Here is a 23,323-nt window from a genome sequence, read left to right as displayed (position 1 = left end):
CACCGGGCAGACCTGGCTTTGTTGTGCTTGCGTGTCTGTGCCACCCGGTCACTCCCGGAGAGAGTGACACATTTCCCAGAAGTGTCTGGCGACTGATCCGTGTGATAGATCGTGGCTGGAAGTCAAGGAGTGATGGGTGTGGAAAGACGATACTTCAGCGCTTCTGCAATGTTGCTGAGTCGCTGTAGCGATGTTGTCGAAGCGTAGTACTTGCTGCCTTTATGTTTAGCTCACGTCTGACACAAGAGGAACTCCTCACTAACAGGACCAGGTGTATGACACACATACAGTACTGTAGGCACTGTAGGTAAAAGCTGTTAACTGCCTGATTGAGTAAATTCAATCTTTGCCTTTATGCATACAATTTCACTCTTCAGAAGATCTGCCTGGCAAACGCGGGGAAAAACACTGACTTTGCATACTTAAAGCAAACTTGGAACTAACTAGTGTGTGTTTGCGTGTGCGAGCCTGAGCGTGGTCCTGTGAGAATATAATGAGAGATATGTTCTCATCCTCCTTCTCTGTGTGAAGTGGCATGTCATGAACTCCCTTCACTTGCTGGTGAGTCAATGACCAAAAGCATCTGTGGAATGTTTTTTCATAATGAATAAAGAAGATAAAAAATAAACAAATGATGTTTCTATGTCAAACGGTTTTGTTATATTTCAATCTTCTGTGATGTATATGAAGTGTAATGTTGGGATGCAAACTCGAAATTGAAAACATTTCTTCAACGGTATATCTGCCTGTATATCTGCTTCAATCTGTATATCTGGTATGGGTGTCTTCTTTTTTTGTTGTTGTTGCCCATAACCATGTGTGTGAGGTGTATTCTTGTGTTTCAAAGTAGATTTGTTTAAGACGACCAAGAAACAGTCTAAAAACCAACTTCTCATTTAGAAAAAGCCCTATGTGGCATCAATATGAATCAGAAACATTTATTCTACTGTGTCGTGACATGACTATCGATTAATGTGATGACGGTTATTTTATCAAATCAATTAATTATGTTTAATTATTATTGTGAAAAAAATAATCATGTAACACCAACTCATTAGCAATCTTGGGGCACCATGGAAATAGTTGGTTTAATGAGTTACCGTTTCACGAATTAACTCAATAATATATTGTTATAAATCGTTATCATACCATCATCCATTAATAATTATTACCTCGTATCAGTCTCATTCTGAATGTCGTTGACTTCAAATCTGCACGAACCCTAGTCTAAGTTATGACTGTTCAGGGTACAGCTGTTCAGGGTACAGCAATTTACACACCCGGCATGTTTTGGTCTAATGTAAATCAAATGTATTTATATAGCCCTTTGTACATCAGCTGATATTTATTTATTTTATTTCACCTTTATTTAACCAGGTAGGCAAGTTGAGAACAAGTTCTCATTTACAATTGCGACCTGGCCAAGATAAAGCAAAGCAGTTCGACACATACAACGACACAGAGTTACACATGGAGTAAAACAAACATACAGTCAATAATACAGTGTAAATAAGTCTATATACGATGTGAGCAAATGAGGTGAGATAAGGGAGGTAAAGGCACAAAAGGCCATGGTGGCAAAGTAAATACAACATAGCAAGTAAAACACTGGAATGATAGATTTGCAATGGAAGAATGTGCAAAGTAGAAATAAAAATAATGGGGTGCAAAGGAGCAAAATAAATAAAATAAATAAATACAGTAGGGAAAGAGGTAGTTGTTTGGGCTAAAATATAGGTGGGCTATGTACAGGTGCATTAATCTGTGAGCTGCTCTGACAGTTGGTGCTTAAAGCCTAGTGAGGGAGAAGTGTTTCCAGTTTCAGAGATTTTTGTAGTTTGTTCCAGTCATTGGCAGCAGAGAACTGGAAGGAGAGGCGGCCAAAGAAAGAATTGGTTTTGGGGGTGACTGGAGAGATATACCTGCTGGAGCGTGTGCTACAGGTGCGAGATGCTATGGTGACCAGCGAGCTGAGATAAGGGGGGACTTTACCTAGCAGGGTCTTGTAGATGACATGGAGCCAGTGGGTTTGGCGACGAGTATCAAGCGAGGGCCAGCCAACGAGAGCGTACAGGTCGCAATTGTGGGTAGTATATGGGGCTTTGGTGACAAAACGGATTGCACTGTGATAGACTGCATCCAATTTGTTGAGTAGGGTATTGGAGGCTATTTTGTAAATGACATCGCCAAAGTCGGGGATTGGTAGGGTGGTCAGTTTTACAAGGGTATGTTTGGCAGCATGAGTGAAGGATGCTTTGTTGCGAAATAGGAATAGCCAATTCTAGATTGAAATCTATGCAGCCTACTCAATCACTTTTTATAGCTACTGTTTACAGGCCTCCTGGGTCATATACAGCGTTCCTCACTGAGTTCCCTGAATTCCTATCGGACCTTGTAGTCATAGCAGATAATATTCTAATCTTTGGTGACTTTAATATTCACATGGAAAAGTCCACAGACCCACTCCAAAAGGCTTTCGGAGCCATCATCGACTCAGTGGGTTTTGTCCAACATGTCTCTGGACCCACTCACTGTCACAGTCATACGCTGGACCTAGTTTTGTCCCATGGAATAAATGTTGTGGATCTTAATGTTTTTCCTCATAATCCAGGACTATCGGACCACCATTTTATTACGTTTGCAATTGCAACAAATAATCTGCTCAGACCCCAACCAAGGAACATCAAAAGTCGTGCTATAAATTCACAGACAACACAAAGATTCCTTGATGTCCTTCCAGATTCCCTCTGTCTACCCAATGACACCAGAGGACAAAAATCAGTTAACCACCTAACTGAGGAACTCAATTTAACCTTGCGCAATACCCTAGATGCAGTTGCACCCTAAAAACTAAAAACATTTCTCATAAGAAACTAGCTCCCTGGTACACAGAAAATACCCGAGCTCTGAAGCAAGCTTCCAGAAAATTGGAACGGAAATGGCGCCACACCAAACTGGAAGTCTTCCGTCTAGCTTGGAAAGACAGTACCGTGCAGTACCGAAGAGCCCTTACTGCTGCTCGATCATCCTATTTTTCTAACTTAATTGAGGACAATAAGAACAATCCAAAATTCCTTTTTGATACGGTCGCAAAGCTAACTAAAAAGCAGCATTCCCCAAGAGAGGATGACTTTCACTTTAGCAGTGATAAATTCATGAACTTCTTTGAGGAAAAAATTATGATTATTAGAAAGCAAATTACAGACTCCTCCTTAAATCTGCGTATTCCTTCAAAGCTCAGTTGTCCTGAGTCTGCACAACTCTGCGTGGACCTAGGATCAAGAGAGACGCTCAAGTGTTTTAGTACTATATCTCTTGACACAATGATGAAAATAATCATGGCCTCTAAACCTTCAAGCTGCTTACTGGACCCTATTCCAACTAAACTACTGAAAGAGCTGCTTCCTGTGCTTGGCCCTCCTATGTTGAACATAATAAACGGCTCTCTATCCACCGGATGTGTACCAAACTCACTAAAAGTGGCAGTAATAAAGCCTCTCTTGAAAAAGCCAAACCTTGACCCAGAAAATATAAAAAACTATCGGCCTATATCGAATCTTCCATTCCTCTCAAAAATCTTAGAAAAGGCTGTTGCTCAGCAACTCACTGCCTTCCTGAAGACAAACAATGTATATGAAATGCTTCAGTCTGGTTTTAGACCCCATCATAGCACTGAGACGGCACTTGTGAAGGTGGTAAATGACATTTTAATGGCATCGGACCGAGGCTCTGCATCTGTCCTCGTGCTCCTAGACCTTAGTGCTGCTTTTGATACCATCGATCACCACATTCTTTTGGAGAGATTGGAAACCCAAATTGGTCTACACGGTCAAGTTCTGGCCTGGTTTAGATCTTATCTGTCGGAAAGATATCAGTTTGTCTCTGTGGATGGTTTGTCCTCTGACAAATCAACTGTAAATTTCGGTGTTCCTCAAGGTTCCGTTTTAGGACCGCTGTTGTTTTCACTATATATTTTACCTCTTGGGGATGTTATTCGAAAACATAATGTTAACTTTCACTGCTATGCGGATGATACACAGCTGTACATTTCAATGAAACATGGTGAAGCCCCAAAATTGCCCTCGCTAGAAGCATGTGTTTCAGACATAAGGAAGTGGATGGCAGCAAACTTTCTACTTTTAAACTCGGATAAAACAGAGATGCTTGTTCTAGGTCCCAAGAAACAAAGAGATCTTCTGTTGAATCTGACAATTAATCTTAATGGTTGTACAGTCATCTCAAATAAAACTGTGAAGGACCTCGGCGTTACTCTGGACCCTGATCTCTCTTTTGAAGAACATATCAAGACCATTTCAAGGACAGCTTTTTTCCATCTACGTAACATTGCAAAAATCAGAAACTTTCTGTCCAAAAATGATGCAGAAAAATTAATCCATGCTTTTGTCACTTCTAGGTTAGACTACTGCAATGCTCTACTTTCCGGCTACCCGGATAAAGCACTAAATAAACTTCAGTTAGTGCTAAATACGGCTGCTAGAATCCTGACTAGAACCAAAAATTTGATCATATTACTCCAGTGCTAGCCTCCCTACACTGGCTTCCTGTCAAAGCAAGGGCTGATTTCAAGGTTTTACTGCTAACCTACAAAGCATTGCATGGGCTTGCTCCTACCTATCTCTCTGATTTGGTCCTGCCGTACATACCTACACGTACGCTACGGTCACAAGACGCAGGCCTCCTAATTGTCCCTAGAATTTCTAAGCAAACAGCTGGAGGCAGGGCTTTCTCCTATAGAGCTCCATTTTTATGGAACGGTCTGCCTACCCATGTCAGAGACGCAAACTCGGTCTCAACCTTTAAGTCTTTACTGAAGACTCATCTCTTCAGTGGGTCATATGATTGAGTGTAGTCTGGCCCAGGAGTGGGAAGGTGAACGGAAAGGCTCTGGAGCAACGAACCACCCTTGCTGTCTCTGCCTGGCCGGTTCCCCTCTTTCCACTGGGATTCTCTGCCTCTAACCCTATTACAGGGGCTGAGTCACTGGCTTGCTGGGGCTCTCTCATGCCGTCCCTGAGGGGGTGCGTCACCTGAGTGGGTTGATTCACTGATGTGGTCATCCTGTCTGGGTTGGCGCCCCCTTGGGTTGTGCCGTGGCGGAGATCTTTGCGGGCTATACTCAGCTTTGTCTCAGGATGGTAAGTTGGTGGTTGAAGATATCCCTCCAGTGGTGTGGGGGCTGTGCTTTGGCATAGTGGGTGGGGTTATATCCTTCCTGTTTGGCCCTGTCCGGGGGTGTCCTCGGGTGGGGCCACAGTGTCTCCTGACCCCTCCTGTCTCAGCCTTCAGTATTTATGCTGCAGTAGTTTATGTGTCGGGGGGCTGGGGTCAGTTTGTTATATCTGGAGTACTTCTCCTGTCCAATTCGGTGTCCTGTGTGAATCTAAGTGTGCGTTCTCTAATTCTCTCCTTCTCTCTCTCGGAGGACCTGAGCCCTAGGACCATGCCCCAGGACTACCTGACATGATGACTCCTTGCTGTCCCCAGTCCACCTGGCCGTGCTGCTGCTCCAGTTTCAACTGAACCGCGGCCCTAGGACCATGCCCCAGGACTACTTGACATGATGACTCCTTGCTGTCCCCAGTCCACCTGGCCGTGCTGCTGCTCCAGTTTCAACTGTTCTGCCTTATTATTATTCGACCATGCTGGTCATTTATGAACATTTGAACATCTTGGCCATGTTCTGTTATAATCTCTACCCGGCACAGCCAGAAGAGGACTGGCCACCCCACATAGCCTGGTTCCTCTCTAGGTTTCTTCCTAGGTTTTGGCTTTTCTAGGGAGTTTTTCCTAGCCACCGTGCTTCTACACCTGCATTGCTTGCTGTTTGGGGTTTTAGGCTGGGTTTCTGTACAGCACTTTGAGATATCAGCTGATGTACGAAGGGCTATATAAATAAATTTGATTTGATTTGATTTGATTTAGATTTAACTTTGGATTGGAGATATTTGATATGGGTCTGGAAGGAGAGTTTACAGTCTAACCAGACACCTAAGTATTTGTAGTTGTCCACGTATTCTAAGTCAGAGCCGTCCAGAGTAGTGATGTTGGACAGGCGGGCAGGTGCGGGTAGCGATCGGTTGAAGAGCATGCATTTAGTTTTACTTGTATTTAAGAGCAATTGGAGGCCACGGAAGGAGAGTTGTATGACATTGAAGCTTGCCTGGAGGGTTGTTATTAACACAGTATCCAAAGAAGGGCCAGAAGTATACAGAACGGTGTCGTCTGCGTAGAGGTGGATCAGAGACTCACCAGCCGCAAGAGCGACCTCATTGATGTATACAGAGAAGAGAGTCGGTCCAAGAATTGACCCCTGTGGCACCCCCTTAGAGACTGCCAGAGGTCCGTACAGCGCCCCCCCCCCCCCGATTTGACACACTGAACTCTATCAGAGAAGTAGTTGGTGAACCAGGCGAGGCAATCATTTGAGAAACCAAGGCTGTCGAGTCTGCCGATGAGGATCTGGTGATTGACAGAGTCGAAAGCCTTGGCCAGATCAATGAATATGAATATCTCAAAGTGCTGTATAGAAACCCAGCCTAAAACCCCAAACAGGAAGCAATGCATGTGTAGAAGCACGGTGGCTAGGAAAAACTCCCTAGAAAGGCCAAAACCTAGGAAGAAACCTAGAGAGGAACCAGGCTATGTGGGGTGGCCAGTCCTCTTCTGGCTGTGCCGGGTGGAGATTATAACAGAACATGGCCAAGATGTTCAAATGTTCATAAATGACCAGCATGGTCCAATAATAATAAGGCAGAACAGTTAAAACTGGAGCAGCAGCACGGCCAGGTGGACTGGGGACAGCAAGAAGTCATCATGTCAGGTAGTCCTGAGGCATGGTCCTAGGGCTCAGGTCCTCCGAGAGAGAGAAAGAAAGAGAGAATTAGAAAGAGCACACTTAAATTCACACAGGACACCGAATAGGACAGGAGAAGTACTCCAGATATAACAAACTGACCCTAGCCCCCCGACACATAAACTACTGCAGTACAAATACTGGAGGCTGAGACAGGAGGGGTCAGGAGACACTGTGGCCCCATCTGAGGACACCCCCGGACAGGGCCAAACAGGGTGGATATAACCCCACCCACTTTGCCAAAGCACAGCCCCCACACCACTAAATGTTGTTCGCTGTCCTTTTATGCACTTGCCTTGGATGGCGGATACTTCACGTTGCCACAATGTCTGTGCTCACGTGGGCGTAGTTACTGACTTGGCAAATGTTTCTTAGGAAAAACAATTATCTCATTTAGAAGGCTAGAATCACATTTCATCTTCTCACAAATAGTCTCATATTTAATCATATAAAGTCCACAACATCTAGATGTAAATCTGATAACTCGGACATACGTATACATTGGTAGAGTTACTGTTATTTAGTTATACCGTCCTTAATGATATCACAAAACAACAACTGATTTGACATGATTATTGTTTGGAGTCCCACCAACCATTTCCCACACTATTTATGATATAAATATTGTTTCAATATCCAACCTTCTGTTGTTAAAGTACTGAAAAGTATCTCTCTGTTTTAATACCCAGACATTCCATTCTCCGTACTGCAGGGGGCCAGAGAGAGAAAGTTTACGACTGGTTGTTAAAGTCATCAACCGGCCCAATTTCCACCCCTTCCTCTCTGGTGGGAGAGAGGGGGGTGCACTCTTTGATCATTACCCAGAAGGGAAGTCATGACAACTGTCAAAACTGACTACCAAGTGTAAATAGGATAATTTTGGTCATAAAGTCAGTCTTGTCCAAAATGTATTTTCGTGAGACTTGTGGTAGTCATGACTGCATCACAATGTAAATGAAGGTTGGGTTGGTTTCAAACTTTCAATCCTGTCCACATGCCCAGAGCTGGCAGCACACAAGTAATTATGAATTCAGAGTGCAGATGCACGCCGGAGATGGAAGAAGAAGCGAGACACCACATTTGCCGATTATTTTGTAAAATGTTATGGTTAAATGAAAGTTAATAAATGAAGTTGACCAGACCCAGCTGCTATTACACTGGTGTCTATGGGAGACACACCCAATTAAGCAGACTGGAACGTAATACATTTTTTTCAATAGCTAATGGCCTGAGTGAACTATCTTCATTTATCCACCATCTTTGCTGCATGCGACCCAATCGTAATGTCTGTGGTAAATTTGGGTTGACTTTGGATATCCGTATGGTGCTAGTTAGGGACCATCAGTAAATTACACAATGTACATGGGAGAATATGCTAAAATTTCAATAGCTCCAAATGTCAATGACTTTAAAACCTAATAACAACTATAAATTGTGGAAATTCATAGACAAATAAACTAAAAGGTGTGCAACATGAAAATATTGGTTAATTTACATTGTGTAATTGATTGATGGTACTTAACTAAGAAACAAACAAAGAAACATACACACACACACTGACATTGACACACTGACATACACACTTACACAAGCATATGCAGATTCAAAGGCATCTAGTTGGCACCTAGTTGTCAAAGTAGTAGCCTTGAAGCAGATTGCTGTGTTGTGAGGTATGCAAAATGGTATATGTAAATAAATTAGTCAAGCCCTTCTGGCTGAAAGAATGGAAACACAATTACCTGTGCGTCCATTCAGCCGCTTATTCAGTGACATTAACATAGTGTTTGTCTTGATGACTTTGATTGTGCTCATTGTGATAGGATAGAATAGTTTATAATTTCCATGATCTTTGTTCTCTCTCTCTCTCTCTCTCTCTCTCTCTCGCTCTAGGAAACATCTTCGTGGTGAGCCTGGCCGTGGCCGACCTGGTGGTGGCCATCTACCCCTACCCTCTGGTCCTCACCTCCATCTTCCACAAAGGCTGGAACCTGGGCTATGTCCACTGCCAGATCAGCGGTTTTCTCATGGGCGTCAGCGTCATCGGCTCCATCTTCAACATCACCGGCATTGCCATCAACCGCTACTGTTATATATGTCACAGCCTTAAGTACGACAAGCTGTACAGCGACAAGAACTCAGTGTGTTACGTCCTACTCATCTGGGCGTTGACCATTGTGGCCATCGTGCCGAATCTCTTCGTGGGTTCGTTGCAGTATGACCCCAGGGTGTATTCGTGTACGTTCGAGCAGTCTGCGAGTTCGGCGTACACCATCGCCGTGGTCTTCTTCCACTTCATCCTACCAATCATGATCGTCACTTACTGCTACCTGAGGATCTGGATCCTGGTCATTCAGGTTAGGCGACGTGTCAAACCGGACAATAGACCGAAACTGACACCACACGACGTGAGGAACTTCGTGACTATGTTCGTGGTGTTTGTGCTGTTCGCCGTGTGCTGGGCGCCGCTCAACTTCATTGGGCTGGCAGTGGCCATCAACCCAGAGGTGGTGGTGCCTCTCATCCCCGAGTGGCTCTTCGTGGCGAGCTACTTCATGGCCTACTTCAACAGCTGCCTTAATGCCATCGTGTACGGGGTGCTCAACCAGAACTTCCGGCGCGAGTACAAGCGCATTGTGGTGTCGGTCTGCACGGCGCGAATCTTCTTCCACGGCAGCTCCAACGACGCGGCCGAGCGGCTCAAGAGCAAGCCGTCGCCGCTCATCACCAACAACAACCAGGTCAAGTTGGAGTTGGTGTGAGAGGACCAGCTGGTCCCAGTGAGCTCCCTACCCCTCCCCCATGGTGCGAACCCATCGATGTCTATACATCTGTAAGGTGGAAGGAAGCAATATGGCGGAAGCTCAAGCTGCCCCATTTCGCTTCTTGTACCTATCCAGTACACTGCAGATCTACAAACATTGGAGGAGTTAAGGAGCCCAGGGGAAGGGGTAGGGAGCGATTTGGGACCGGGTGATACTAACACACACGCATGAACGAAGGGGGAGGGAGGCTTAAGGGAACCAACGTGACATAAAATAGCAAGATTAGTTAAAGAAATCCAAGTGAACGGAGAACAATTACCAAATACAAAAACGAAACTTTCTGAACCGTCCGTGATTTGTGCTATCTTCACCTCCTATACAGTCAAAGCGAAACGGGGAAAATGTATCTTTGTCTTTTGCAAAAAGCACTTTTGTTCGTTTTTTTGGTACTTAAAAAAGTGATCATGTACTTTTGTTTTCATGTTTACAGTGATGATAACAGTGACTCTATGTATGACATATTATATGTTTTTATTTTATATGAAGTATATGTTATATAGATGTACGAGAATATATATCAGGTTCATTTCACCAACATCAATAATCTGATGAAATAATATGACTAGGGTTGCAAAATTCCTGGAACTTCTCAAAAATTAACAGGTTTTTCAGAAATCCCAGTTGGAATATTCCCAGAATCAGGAGGGAATAAGCAGCATTCAAGATTCATAGAAAATCTGCATTTTGCAAACCTACAAATGACAAATATATCATACCGTGAAAGCCAGAAGAATTCGGCAATGTCTGGTCACAAACATTACCAAAAGCGTTTGTTAAAGATTTGACCGATGTTAATGATCCGTTTTGTTGGGGTGTGACACTGTTACACTCCTTCCTTTGGAGGAGGAAGCAATATGTTTGGATTGCTGCTGTGTCGCGATGCCCTGCAAAACTGTTCCCATCATTCGGTGGAATATGTTTGTAAGTATGGGATTTCTTTCTTTCTCACTCACTTCTCATTCTCATTCTCTTTCTGTCTCTCTCTATCTCTGTGAGCTCCTTTTATGCATGGATCTGAAGAATCTTTAATATGCAAAATAAAGGATCAGATGCAGATGTGTGCAACTATTTCAGTACAGCACAACAACACACAAGCACACACATATTGCAGTCCGGTTTGTTCAAATCCAATGTCATCTTTTTGTTGTTGTTGTTGATATTTTCTTGGAAAATTCATGCATGCTATATCGATGCATAATGTAGTATACTTAGTAAAGACATTTGGCTCAAATGGATTACCTTGCTATTAGCCAGTAGGTTTTCACAGCTCAGCAGCTTCCTTAGGACTTATTTGAAGAAAACATTTGTCCAACGGCACTCGCTAAGACAAATACACTTTCAAACCCACTGATTACACTTTAATTGCCATTAGAAAACAAACAAATCTGTCTCAGGCTGGGGCCCGTATCGATGCGCAACGTTAATTGATGTCCCCCAACTTGGCTGAGGTCCTGGCTCCACAACCCTATTCTTTGGCCCAGAAACCAGAGATCAACAGTGACGGCGGTGCTACAAATCTGCCCAGGTAATATGTGATTTGACCTGGCCCAATCACTAACAGTAGCTGTAAACCAACTAAATATCTATCCTTATTATGGTGAAATGGACTATATCAGTTTGGATTCCAGGCTACGAGAAACCAGTACTGAAAGAAGACTGTATTCGTTATCTCTCATGGCAAAGGTCAATTCGTTTAACACTGCTCATGATATAGTTTGATAGCTTTCAGGTATTCTAGCTCTAACAAACCAGATTTTCCATCAAACATTTGAACAACTACCTGGAAACAGTGTTTGATTTGGGATGAAAGAAGTGCAGGAGCTGTCTTTATCCAATGCGGTCTATTCGAATGCTATAAAGCTATAGAAACCTCTGATTATTCACAGTTAAGGGTTAAATACACATTTTTCACGACGTCTCCATTACTTTTAACCATGACTTATTATAGCCTTCATTAAAAAGTAAAGCATTATTGACACTGGGAAGCTGCTGTGTCTGATCCCATGTAGGTCTACCATCTCCTGCCATTGTTCCCTTGATCAAGGCACGTAAACCCTCCACAAAGTAGAACTGCACTGTTAGTCACATGCTGTCAATATGTGGTCAACCCTCCATCTGGAGAGCTCACTTTTGGCTTTTGATCCAGTCCTGAAACACCCGAGGCTGCTTAGCAAGGTCATGTTGAGCAGCTGATGTTTAGGCTACAATTCGGTTAGACCAGTGCTGGAACAAAAGCCTGCACACCCAGTAGCTATCCTGGAGGATGGTTGCCACCCTTGATATAAAATATTGCAACATTACAATCAACTACATTTGTCTTTCTAAAATAATCCCCTCATTCAATGAATCAGACATCAAATGGACAAGGCAGGTTACTTTAAAAGCGAGGTATCAAGCTAGACATGTTTATATATCAGTCTCAAATATTCGTGTTTGAGGGGAGATCTATGCGCAGCAAGGTATTTGTCAATTAGGCTATTCTCAGAATATTTTTGGACGTCACAATTACATGGCTGCTGTTTAATAGAGTGGAATCCCAGCGTTCCAACGGACCCCGATTTATTAAGGCTGTCTACAGTGCCAGTGGAAAAGAAACAACGACATTAATGTTTAGTTAACTAGAGCGAGAACTACTGCAAGTTATGTTTTGAATTGGCTATCTAGTTAGTCTGTTGTCTGTCATTATGTTATACCTGCCGCTAAAATGTTGCGCTCTCTCTCCTGGGGCAACGTGCCATTCGCACTAGCACACACAGACACACACTGAAGGGTCATTATGTTAATGGAATGACGTGTCAATTTGTTGTGAATGATAATATTTAAAAGTGTGCCTTCATGAATTACATAAACAAAAGTTATTAAACAAATTTTCCATTACTTTTCATGACCTTACACACCCTCGTTGGCAACTTGGAACAGCGCATCATGTGCATTCAGGATGGTGCATTTTCAGTCTGTGCATTCTCGAACATCCTGCTGTCACGCACAGATTTATAGACGAGTAGCAAATAAACTTGAATAAAGCAGATTCGTGAAATCAATGCCCACTTTCAGTATTCAATGCAGATCCCATCCTCTTTCCGCTTTGATCAATCTTTTCTGCATGTCAATCTGGGCCGGCTATGGGCTACTTTGTTTCATAGTGAGCAGGATTGCCTTTGTTTAAGGACCAATGTCATAGGGGGCTCGATTGTGTGCGACGCCGCTCACCCCCCTTGTCCTTGTTGTTGCCTGACGTGTGTGGGCAGCGGTGGTTCGTGGGCCACAGACAAAAGCAGCATAAACCGCTACAATTGCACTGGTTGCAAAAGGCTGAACTGAGCATTTGACATCCACTTGATGGACTCTGACCATCCAACACCATCCTCCACCCACTGAACCAACCAACTCCGAAAGAGCCAGGTCATCGTTCTCCCTACCTCTTCCCCACCTCCCCGTACAATCCCCCTGCTAATCCTGTGAGCTGTGTGTTGTAGGGAATTAATGAGCAGGACAGAGACTGGAGCAAATATACAAATCCCAGGGATATATGCCCTCCTCAAACAGATTTATACAGTGATCTGGTCCCCCAAGGGGACTTTTATAACCTCCCCTTGGACCCAGGAACTACAACACACACACACACACACACACACACACACACACACACACACACAGAAATGCACACACAGAGGTCTGGGAGATGATGAGGGGGAAAACACAGTGTTACATGTTTTCCTCCCTCTGTGTGTGTGTGTGTTTGTGTGTGTGTTGTAGATCCTAGTGCCAAAGGAGGTTATAAAAGTCTGCAGGAAGGGACCAGATTACTGTATAATTCTGTTTGAGCAGGGCGTAAATCCCTGGGATTTTTATATTTGCTCCAGTCTCTGTCCTGCCTATTTTTTTCACTGAGCGTCTGTCCTCCTCGGGAGGCCAGGAAGAAGGGGGTGAAGTGAACCGTAGGTGACTGACCATGGTGACTTGATTGTGGGATGACTGCTGGGAGGCTTGGCCCTGGCTCTGGAACAAATATTCCCCTGGCTGGTGTTCATCAGGCACAGAATGGAAGAAAGCAGACTGAAATAGGAAGGGACAAGCTGGTCTAATGGGAAATGCTCATCTTCATTTTCCGTTGCAAAATGTGTTTACAATTTTCTGTTGCGTGCCCTAATGAACATGACCCTGGTCGGATATGTGTGGGTGGAGTGTTCATCAGGGTGAAGCGAGACAAAATAAATGTGTGATGATCTCACCACCAACCTGGGCCTCATTTCCCAGTGTTTCAAATATAACCCCGAAGGAGCTGCAAAGCTCCACAGCAGAGATTGAAGTATCTGTCGACAGGACCACTTTAAGCTGTAAACTCCACAGAGTTGGGCTTTACGGAAGAGTGGCCAGAAAAAAAAACATTGCTTAAAGAAAAAATGTTAGCAAACACATTTGGTGTACGCAAAAGGCATGTGGGACTCCCCAAACATATAGTAGGTAATCTGGTCAGATGAGACTAAAATGTAACTTTTTGGCCATCAAGGAAAACCTGGTGCAAACCCAACAACTCTCAACACCCCGAGAACACCATCCCCACAGTGAAGCATGGTGGTGGCAGCATCATGCTGTTGACATGTTTTTCATCGGCAGGGACTGGGAAACTGGTCAGAATTGAAGGAATGATGGATGGCTCTAAATTCAGGGAAGGTCTTGAAGGAAACCTGTTTCAGTTTTCCAGAGATTTGAGACTGGGGCGAAGTTTCACCTTCCAGCAGGACAATGACCCTAAGCATATTGCTAAAATTACACTTGAGTGGTTTAAGGGGATACACCTAAATGTCTTGGAATGGCCTAGTCAAAGCCCAGACCTCAATCCAATTGAGAATCTGTGGTATGACTTAAAAATTGCTGTACATCAGCGGAACCCTTGCAGAATGGGCAGAAATCCCAGTGGCTAGATGTGCCAAGCTTATAGAGATATTTTGTACCTTCAAAGTGGTCGGCATGTTGGGTAAATCAAATGATACAAACCCCCACAAAATCTATTTTAATTCCAGGTTGTAAGGCAACAAAAAATGAAAAATATATTTTTGATACTAAAAAGTCTACATAGATACTTCCATACATTTTTTCAACTGGTCCTGGGGACCTTCAGACGAGTCTTGTGGGGCCACTGACATGTACGTGTTTGTGAGAATCTCACCTTTCCACAGAGGGGTCATATTTTTGTGTGGCCCAAACCTTTCGGATGCTGCAGACAGAAGTTGGCAAATCGGCTGTACCAATTTCAGACGAGTCTCCTTACATTTTTGGAGGGTGTAGAGCAAAACGGAGAATACCATCGTGTTCATGAGAGTCTCATCTTTCCACAGAGGGGCTGAACCGCTGGGACGCTACAGATCATTTTGTGAGAAGACCGATTTTCGCGAGTTCTCATGGTCTGACAAACACCGCTCTAGCTGTGTCACCTTTCACCGCAGATGTGGAAGTACGACATAGGCGGATGCGGTGGATTGAGACACATCCAATGCAAAAATGCAGATATAGTCTACACATTAATTATTGACATTCACATGTTGGATTCACATATCCATTTCCACAAAATATCAAAGTTTGGACTAAATCAAAGGACTAAATAGACATTATCCTGACCAACTTGCCCTCCAAATACACCTCTGCTGTTTTCAATCAGGATCTCAGCGATCACTGTCCCATTGCCTGTCTCTGCTATGGGTCCTCGGTCAAACGACCACCCCTCATCACTGTCAAACGCTCCCTAAAACACTTCTGCGAGCTAGCCTTTCTAATCGATCTGGCCCGGGTATCCTGGAAGGATATTGACCTCATCCCGTCAGTCGGGGATGCCTGGTCGTTCTTTAAAAGTAATATTCTCACCATCTTAGATAAGCATGTCCCATTTAAAAAAAATGCAGAACTAAGAACAGATATAGCCCTTGGTTCACTCCAGACCTGACTGCCATTGACCAGCACAAAACATCCTGTGGAGGACAGCAATAGCATCGAATAGTCCCAGCGATATGCAACTGATCAGGGAAGTCAGTAACCAATACACACAGTCAGTCAAAAAGCAAAGGCTAGCTTTTTCAATCAGAAATTTGCATCCTGTAGCTCTAACTCCAAGAAGTTTTGGGACACTGTAAAGTCCACGGAGAACAAGAGCACTAGGTAACACGGACACCACCGATAAGTCCATGATAATCGAAAATTTCAATAAGCATTTCTCTATGGCTGGCCATGCCTCCTGGCAACTCCAACCCCGGCCAACAGCTACTCATCTGAGCCTCCCCAGATTCTCCTTCACCCAAATCCAGAAAGCAGATGTTCTGAAAGAGCTGCAAAACCTGGACCCGTGCAAATCAGCTGGTCTAGACAATCTGGACCCTCTCTTTCTAAAACCATCCACCGCCATTGTTGCAACCCCTATTACCAGCCTGTTCAACCTCTCTTTCGTATCGTTCGAGATCCCTAAAGATTGGCAAGCTGCCGCGGTCATCCCCCTCTTCAAATGGGGTGATACTCTAGACCCAAACTTCTATACACCTATATCTATTCTGCCCTGCCTCTCTAAAGTCTTCGAAAGCCAAGTTAATAAACAGATCCCTGACCATTTCGAATCCCACCGTATCTTCTCCGCTGTGCAATCCGGTTTCCGAGCCGGTCACGGGTGCACCTCAGCCACGCTCAAAGTACTAAACAATATCATAACCGCCATCGATAAAAGACAGAACTGTGCAACCGTCTTCATCGACCTGGCCAAGGCTTTCAACTCTGTCAATCACTGTATTCTTAACGACAGACTCAATAGCCTTTGTTTCTCTAATGACTCGCCTGGTTCACCAACTACTTTGCAGACAGGATTCAGTGTGTCAAATCGAAGAGCCTGTTGTCCGGGACCTCTGGCAGTCTCTATGGGGCTACCACAGGGTTCAATTCTCGGGCCGACACTTTTCTCTGTATATATCAATGATGTCGCTCTTGCTGCGGGTGAGTCCCTGATCCACCTCTACGCAGACAATACCATTCTGTATACTCCTGGTCCTTCCTTGGACACTGTGTAAACTAACCTCCAAACGAGCTTCAATGCCATACAACAGTCCTTCTGTGGCCTCCAACTGCTCTTAAACGCTAGTAAAAAACCAAATGCATGCTTTTCAACCATTCGCTGCCCGCACTCCTCGCCCGTCCAACTAGCATCACCACCCTGGACGGTTCTGACCTAGAATATGTGGACATCTATAAATACCTAGGTGTCTGGCTGGACTGTAAACTCTCCTTCCAGACTCATATTAAACATCTCCAATCCAAAATCAAATCTAGAATCAGCTTTCTATTTAGCAACAAAGCCTCCTTCACTCACGCCGCCAAACTTACCCTAGTAAAACTGACTATCCTACCGATCCTCGACTTCGGCCATGTCATCTACAAAATAGCTTCCAATACTCTACTCAGCAAATTGGATGCAGTCTATCACGGTGCCTTCTGTTTTGTTCCCAAATCACCTTATACCACCCACCACTGCGACCTGTATGCTCTAGTCGGCTGGCCCTCGCTACATATTCGTTGCCAGACCCACTGGCTCCAGGTCATCTATAAGTCTATGCTAGGTAAAGCTCCGCCTTATCTCAGTTCACTGGTCTCGATAACAACACCAACCCGTAGTACACGTTCCAGCAGATATATCTCTCTGATCATCCCCAAAGGCAACACCTCATTTGGCCGCCTTTCCTTCCAGTTCTCTGCTGCCAGTGACTAGAACGAATTGCAAAAATTGCTGAAGCTGGAGACTTATATTTCCCTCACCAACTTTAAACATCAGCTATCTGAGCAGCAAACCGATCGCTGCAGCTGTACACAGTCCATCTGTAATTAGCCCACCCAATCTACCTACCTCCTCCCCCCCAAACTGTTTTTTATTTAATTTTCTGTTCTTTTGCACACCAGTATCTCTACTTGCACATCAGCATCTGCTCATTTATCACTCCAGTGTTAATCTGCTAAATTGTCATTCTTCGCTACTACACCTCTTTATTGCCTACGTCCTCATGCCTTTTGCACACACTGTTTATAGACTTTCTTTTTTTCTACTGTGTCATTGACTTGTTTATTGTGTTATTGGCTTGTTTATGGTTTGTTCCATGTTATTCCATGTGTAACTCTGTGTTGTTGTCTATGTCACACTGCTTTGCTTTATCTTGGCCAGGTCGCAGTTGTAAATGAGAACTTGTTCTCAACTAGCTTACCTGGTTAAATAAAGGTGAAATAAATAAAAAATAATTTTTTAAAATCTATTCAAACATTAAATAGACTTTAAATAAGGTTTGATTTGATTTTGATATTTGGTTGAGATATTTTGTTGAGACGGAGACGTGAATCCAACATATCAATTATTAATTAGTAGACAAAATGGAATTAAATTCAATATCACTTTTGAAATACAATAAATAGCCCATTATATGTTGGATTCACATCTCCAATTGAACCAAAAAGAAAAGTTTAAAGAATGGGATTAAGCCAGTGTTTCAGACCATCCAAGCATTAGATACATCTCCTTTAAATCTTGATATCTAGTTGCAATGCATTTTATTACTTTTGTAAAACAAAAAATAGCTATCTTACAAAAGAATCGAACATTCAACCTTAAAATGAGTAGCACATCCATGGGAATTTTTTTGGGGGTGACTTCTATCGTAAACTAATGTAATCATATAAAGCGTGCATGTTCAAAATAGGTTGTCGCAGGTCTGTGGAGATCTTTCCAATTGCTGTGATAATCTACCCTTTGGCTGTCTTTTTGAGTGGGTGAATATAGGTTGTGGCTGGGCTGAGTCGTAATCTCGTTGATCGACGTCTCAACCAAATATTACCCAATTATCCAATTATCCATGTTGAAATGATCATTTGGTCGGTCGGGTGTTTCTTTCTCTCTATATAGAGCTCTTTCATAATGTCTTTCCACGATTCCTCCCATCCTATCTCCTCACCTCTTTCCCTCACCCCTCTGAACTTCTTTAAGCGGTTTTATGAAGGATGTGTGGAGAGAGGATGCGAGAAATCATGAGAAAATGTATTGAGAAAGAAACCTCCCTGTCGACCCCATATCCCATGATGATACACTCCTATTCCCCGTCTTCTGAATGGACCATGTCAACTCGGGGTGTTGCCCAACCAATCAGGGCAATGAGGACAGATAGGGCCCCACATAGTGCATCCATGAAGAAGGGTAGAGACAGAATGAGACAAGAAGAGAGGGAGCGAGTGTTATGGTTTTCTTCTTCCTCCTCCTCTGAAGAGGAGGTGTAGCAGGGATCGGACCAAAATGCAGCGTGGTTATCTTCATACATCTTTAATAAAGATAATACAATACTAAACAAATAAACGTAAAAACCTAAACAGCCTTATCTGGTACAAACAAACACAGAGACAGGAACAATCACCCACGAAAAACTCAAATAATATGGTGCCTAAATATGGTTCCCAATCAGAGACAACGATAAACACCTGCCTCTGATTGAGAACCACTCTAGGCAACCATAGACTTACCTAGACAACTATACTACACCACAATCCTATAGCCTACAAAAACCCCAAGACAAAACACACCACATAAATAACCCATGTCACACCCTGGCCTGACCAAAATAATAAAGAAAACACAAAAATACTAAGACCAGGGCGCGACAGCGAGCGAGAGAGAGATGGGTTCAACATTGAATGACAAGGACGCTCCTTTTTCACCAGTTGTCTCTGTTGAGAAAAATGTTGTTGTTTTTTTAAACAATAAAAAAACCATGCAGCCATTGACACGTTCTCATAAAACACACTTGGAATAGTCCGGCTTCCAAAATACACAACTAGAAATAATTGGTCAAACAAACCAGTAAATAAGCAAAAGCCACAGTACATGGATGAACAACTTATTTATTACACATATTATCTATTATCAGTGAATGTTTTCCCCTTACTCCTTCCCTAACCCTCGGTTATAGAATTATATGAGTGAGTGTGTGTGTGTGTGACAACGTTCCTCTCCTCATAATGTTTCACGTAAGCCCTGCTGAGCTACTGGACATGAGTGTGTCTGCCAGCATAATATTGTGCTACTCGCTCCATGCTACATCCAGCCAACCAGAGAGCACTGACAGTTGAGATAATGTGGTCGCAATGCAGAGGATGTCCAGGACACACACGCACACAGCCTTGTACAACACAAACACACACACACACACACACACACACACACACACACACACACACACACACACACTCACACACACACACACACACACACACACACACACACACACACACACACACACACACACACACACACACACACACACACACACACACACACACACACACACACACACACACATCCCATAACCACCCATCAGCGGGCCAGACCAAATAGCCAGACAACTCATTCTGAATTGAATTCCTTTGCTCTATCGATTGCTACATATATTCAGTCTGACACTGCCATCCTAGAAGTTGTTTGTGTGAATTTGTACAAAACAAATTCATCAGCATTTGGATGGTCTCTAAAAAAACGGAACCAATCAGTTTCTAGGTTTATACCGTCATCATGTATGGCAGCTCTGGCCCAACCTATTGGTTTCTGGGACCAATCAGAACAGTCAGAATGTGTTAATTTTCTAGAAATTGTCTTGAGGGAGGCAAATCGTGGAGAAGAAATGTAATTTGGCCGGAGAGATGTTGCTGGATAGCCAGGCAAGAAGCCCATGATTTGGAAAAGGTGTTCTGTCCATTTAGGAGGAGACCAACAACCATCAAATATTGTTCATTCACTCACATCTGAAGATGAAGGTCCTATTCATTTGTGCATGGCCATATTCATGAACGCAACAGAACATTTTTGAAACATTCAGGTCCCACTGGACACAAAATGGGTGAATAAACGTTGAAAAGTGATTTGAAAGAGTCATAAAGGAACCTCAGCAATTGTTGTCTTTTTCTCCACCCAACCTCTGATCTAAATCCAATGACATGGTTACATATGAATTTTATTTCATTTTGAATGAATGAATATTAGTTAATGAAATTTAAATCATTGAGCTGACCTCTGTGCCCAGTGGGGTCTCTCATATTGGCCATTTTTCATTTGCGTAAGAAGGCATAAACAAGTATTTAATTTTGTTTTTTAAATTTGATTTATTAGGATCTCCATTAGCCGACGCCAATGGAGACAGCTAGTCTTACTGGGGTCCGACACACTGTGAATAATTACATTTTATTTACATATAATTTACATACATTTAAAAACATTAACATGGAGTGTGTGTGTGTGTGTGCGAGTGTGCATCTATCAGTCACTCATACATGTCAGTACATGTACACAACAAGTAGATCACATGGAGGAGAGACATTGTGCCGTGAGCTGTTAGTATATTTGTTTTTTGAAACCAGGTTTGCTGTTCACTTGCGCTATATAAGATGGAAGGGAGTTCCATGCACTCATGTCTCTGTATAATACTCTATGTTTCCTTGATTTTGTTCTGGACCTGGGGACTGTGAAAATACCCCTGGTGGCATGTCTGGTGGGGTAAGTGTGTTCTGGACCTGGGGACTGTGAAAATACCCCTGGTGGCATGTCTGGTGGGGTAAGTGTGTTCTGGACCTGGGGACTGTGAAAATACCCCTGGTGGCATGTCTGGTGGGGTAAGTGTGTTCTGGACCTGGGGACTGTGAAAATACCCCTGGTGGCATGTCTGGTGGGGTAAGTGTGTTCTGGACCTGGGGACTGTGAAAATACCCCTGGTGGCATGTCTGGTGGGGTAAGTGTGTTCTGGACCTGGGGACTGTGAAAATACCCCTGGTGGCATGTCTGGTGGGGTAAGTGTGTTCTGGACCTGGGGACTGTGGAAAGACCTGGAGACTGTGAATTAGCCGTCTGTTTACAATTAAGAGCAACAGATATGGCTCTGTTCTGGGTCCGCTGCATCTTAACTAGGTCTTTCTTTGCAACACTTGACCATACAACTGAACAATAATCAAGAGAAGATAAAACTAAAGCCTGCAGGACTTCAGCATCTCTTTATTACAGACAGACCTCTCCTCATCTTTACAACCATTAAATCTGTATGTTTTGACCATAACAGTTTACAATCTAAGGTAACACCAAGTAACTTAGTCTCCTGAACTCGTTCAACAGCCACACCATTCATTACCAGATTCATTACCAGATTCATTACCAGATTCATTACCAGATTCATTTCCAGATTCATTACCAGATTCATTACCAGATTAATTTCCAGATTCATTACCAGATTCATTACCAGATTCATTATCAGATTCATTACCAGATTCATTACCAGATTCATTACCAGATGCATTACCAGATGCATTACCAGATTCATTACCAGATTCATTACCAGATTCATTTCCAGATTCATTTCCATATTCATTACCATATTCATTACCAGATTCATTACCAGATTCATTACCAGATTCATTACCAGATTCAGCTGAGGTCTAGACCTTAGGGAACGATTTGTACCAAATACAATGCTCTTAGTTTTAGAGATGTTCAGGTCCAGTTATTTATTGGCCACCCATTCCAAAATAGACTGCAAGTCTTAGTTAAAGGTTTCAGTGACTTCATTAGCTCTGGTTGCTGATGCGTATATGGTTGAATCATCAGCAAGAGCTGGCAGCAAGGTGATAGATCTGCTGCTACTGCTACACTAAGCAGGCTCCTCAGACCCGGCCTTGGTCGTCAGGATCCCTGGACAGATAGTAGAGGTCCCAGAAGGTGACGCCAAACGCTACACGGGATCCAGACTTTCAAAACGTTCCAAAACAACAAACTTCCTAAAACAAAAAAACCCAGAGCTCTCCCTCGTTCTGCCTTCAACAGGAAGTGACGTGGACGCTCATCCAAAGGGATCGGGAAGCTCATCCAACACTCTGGAAAATCGAATCAGGGGGGGCTGGGTGATTCTGGATGATGCTCTATCCTGCATATAGATTAGGATTAATCCTGGGCTCAGCTAAGTGCCACATTAGTCATGGGCTGAGTCCCAAATGGCAGCAACCTATATCGTGCACTATCTTTGACCAGAGCCCTACAGATGTAGGTTCTTAATTTGAGGCTGTTTGCTGCAACAGGAAAATAATCCTGCAGCAACAGGAAATGTGAATTATTATGTGGATTATGATTAAATTGACATTTTTTTGTAGGGGATGAAACATTCTTAGTTAGGGCAAATCAAGTCTGACATTTTAGCTTTAGAAGCCTTTTAAACCTTGCATACACCACAAGTTTGCATTTCCTGTTGTGCAGGAAATTCTGAGCAACAAAAGAGTGATCAAATAAAGATCCTACATCTATATGGGCCCTGGTTATAAGTACGTAGTGCACTACGTGTACCATTCTGGACGAGTCCATAGAAGATGTGTGCAGTGCCCTCTGCGATGTGTGTCTTGTGTTAAATCTATGTCTTTTCAGGAACAGAGAAGGGATCTTGGTTGGAACACCTTCCTAATATTGAGTTGCACCCCCCCCCCTTTTTGCCCTCAGAACAGCCTCAATTCATCAGGGCATGGACTCCACAAGGTGTCAAAAGCGTTCCACAGGGATGCTGGCCCATGTTGACTCCAATGCTTCCCACAGTTGTGT

The 23,323-nt window shown here is 43.4% G+C and overlaps 1 protein-coding gene across 1 annotated transcript in view; it reads left to right on the top strand.

Annotated features, from left to right (window-relative positions):
• Positions 1 to 10,132, top strand: part of mtnr1aa (melatonin receptor 1A a) — a 68,935-nt gene extending 58,803 nt beyond the window's left edge. The window contains exon 3 of the mRNA XM_064926167.1: positions 8,765 to 10,132. Within this exon, the coding sequence (XP_064782239.1) occupies positions 8,765 to 9,633 (869 nt within the window). The 3' untranslated portion in view covers positions 9,634 to 10,132. The remainder of the gene's footprint in view (positions 1 to 8,764) is intronic.
• Positions 10,133 to 23,323: the final 13,191 nt, after the last annotated feature.

This window comes from Oncorhynchus masou, chromosome 20 (genome assembly GCF_036934945.1).
Source record: "Oncorhynchus masou masou isolate Uvic2021 chromosome 20, UVic_Omas_1.1, whole genome shotgun sequence".
Lineage (NCBI taxonomy): Eukaryota > Metazoa > Chordata > Actinopteri > Salmoniformes > Salmonidae > Oncorhynchus > Oncorhynchus masou.
Note: the sequence above shows the minus strand (reverse complement) of the source record. Positions and strands in the feature narration are given on the sequence as shown.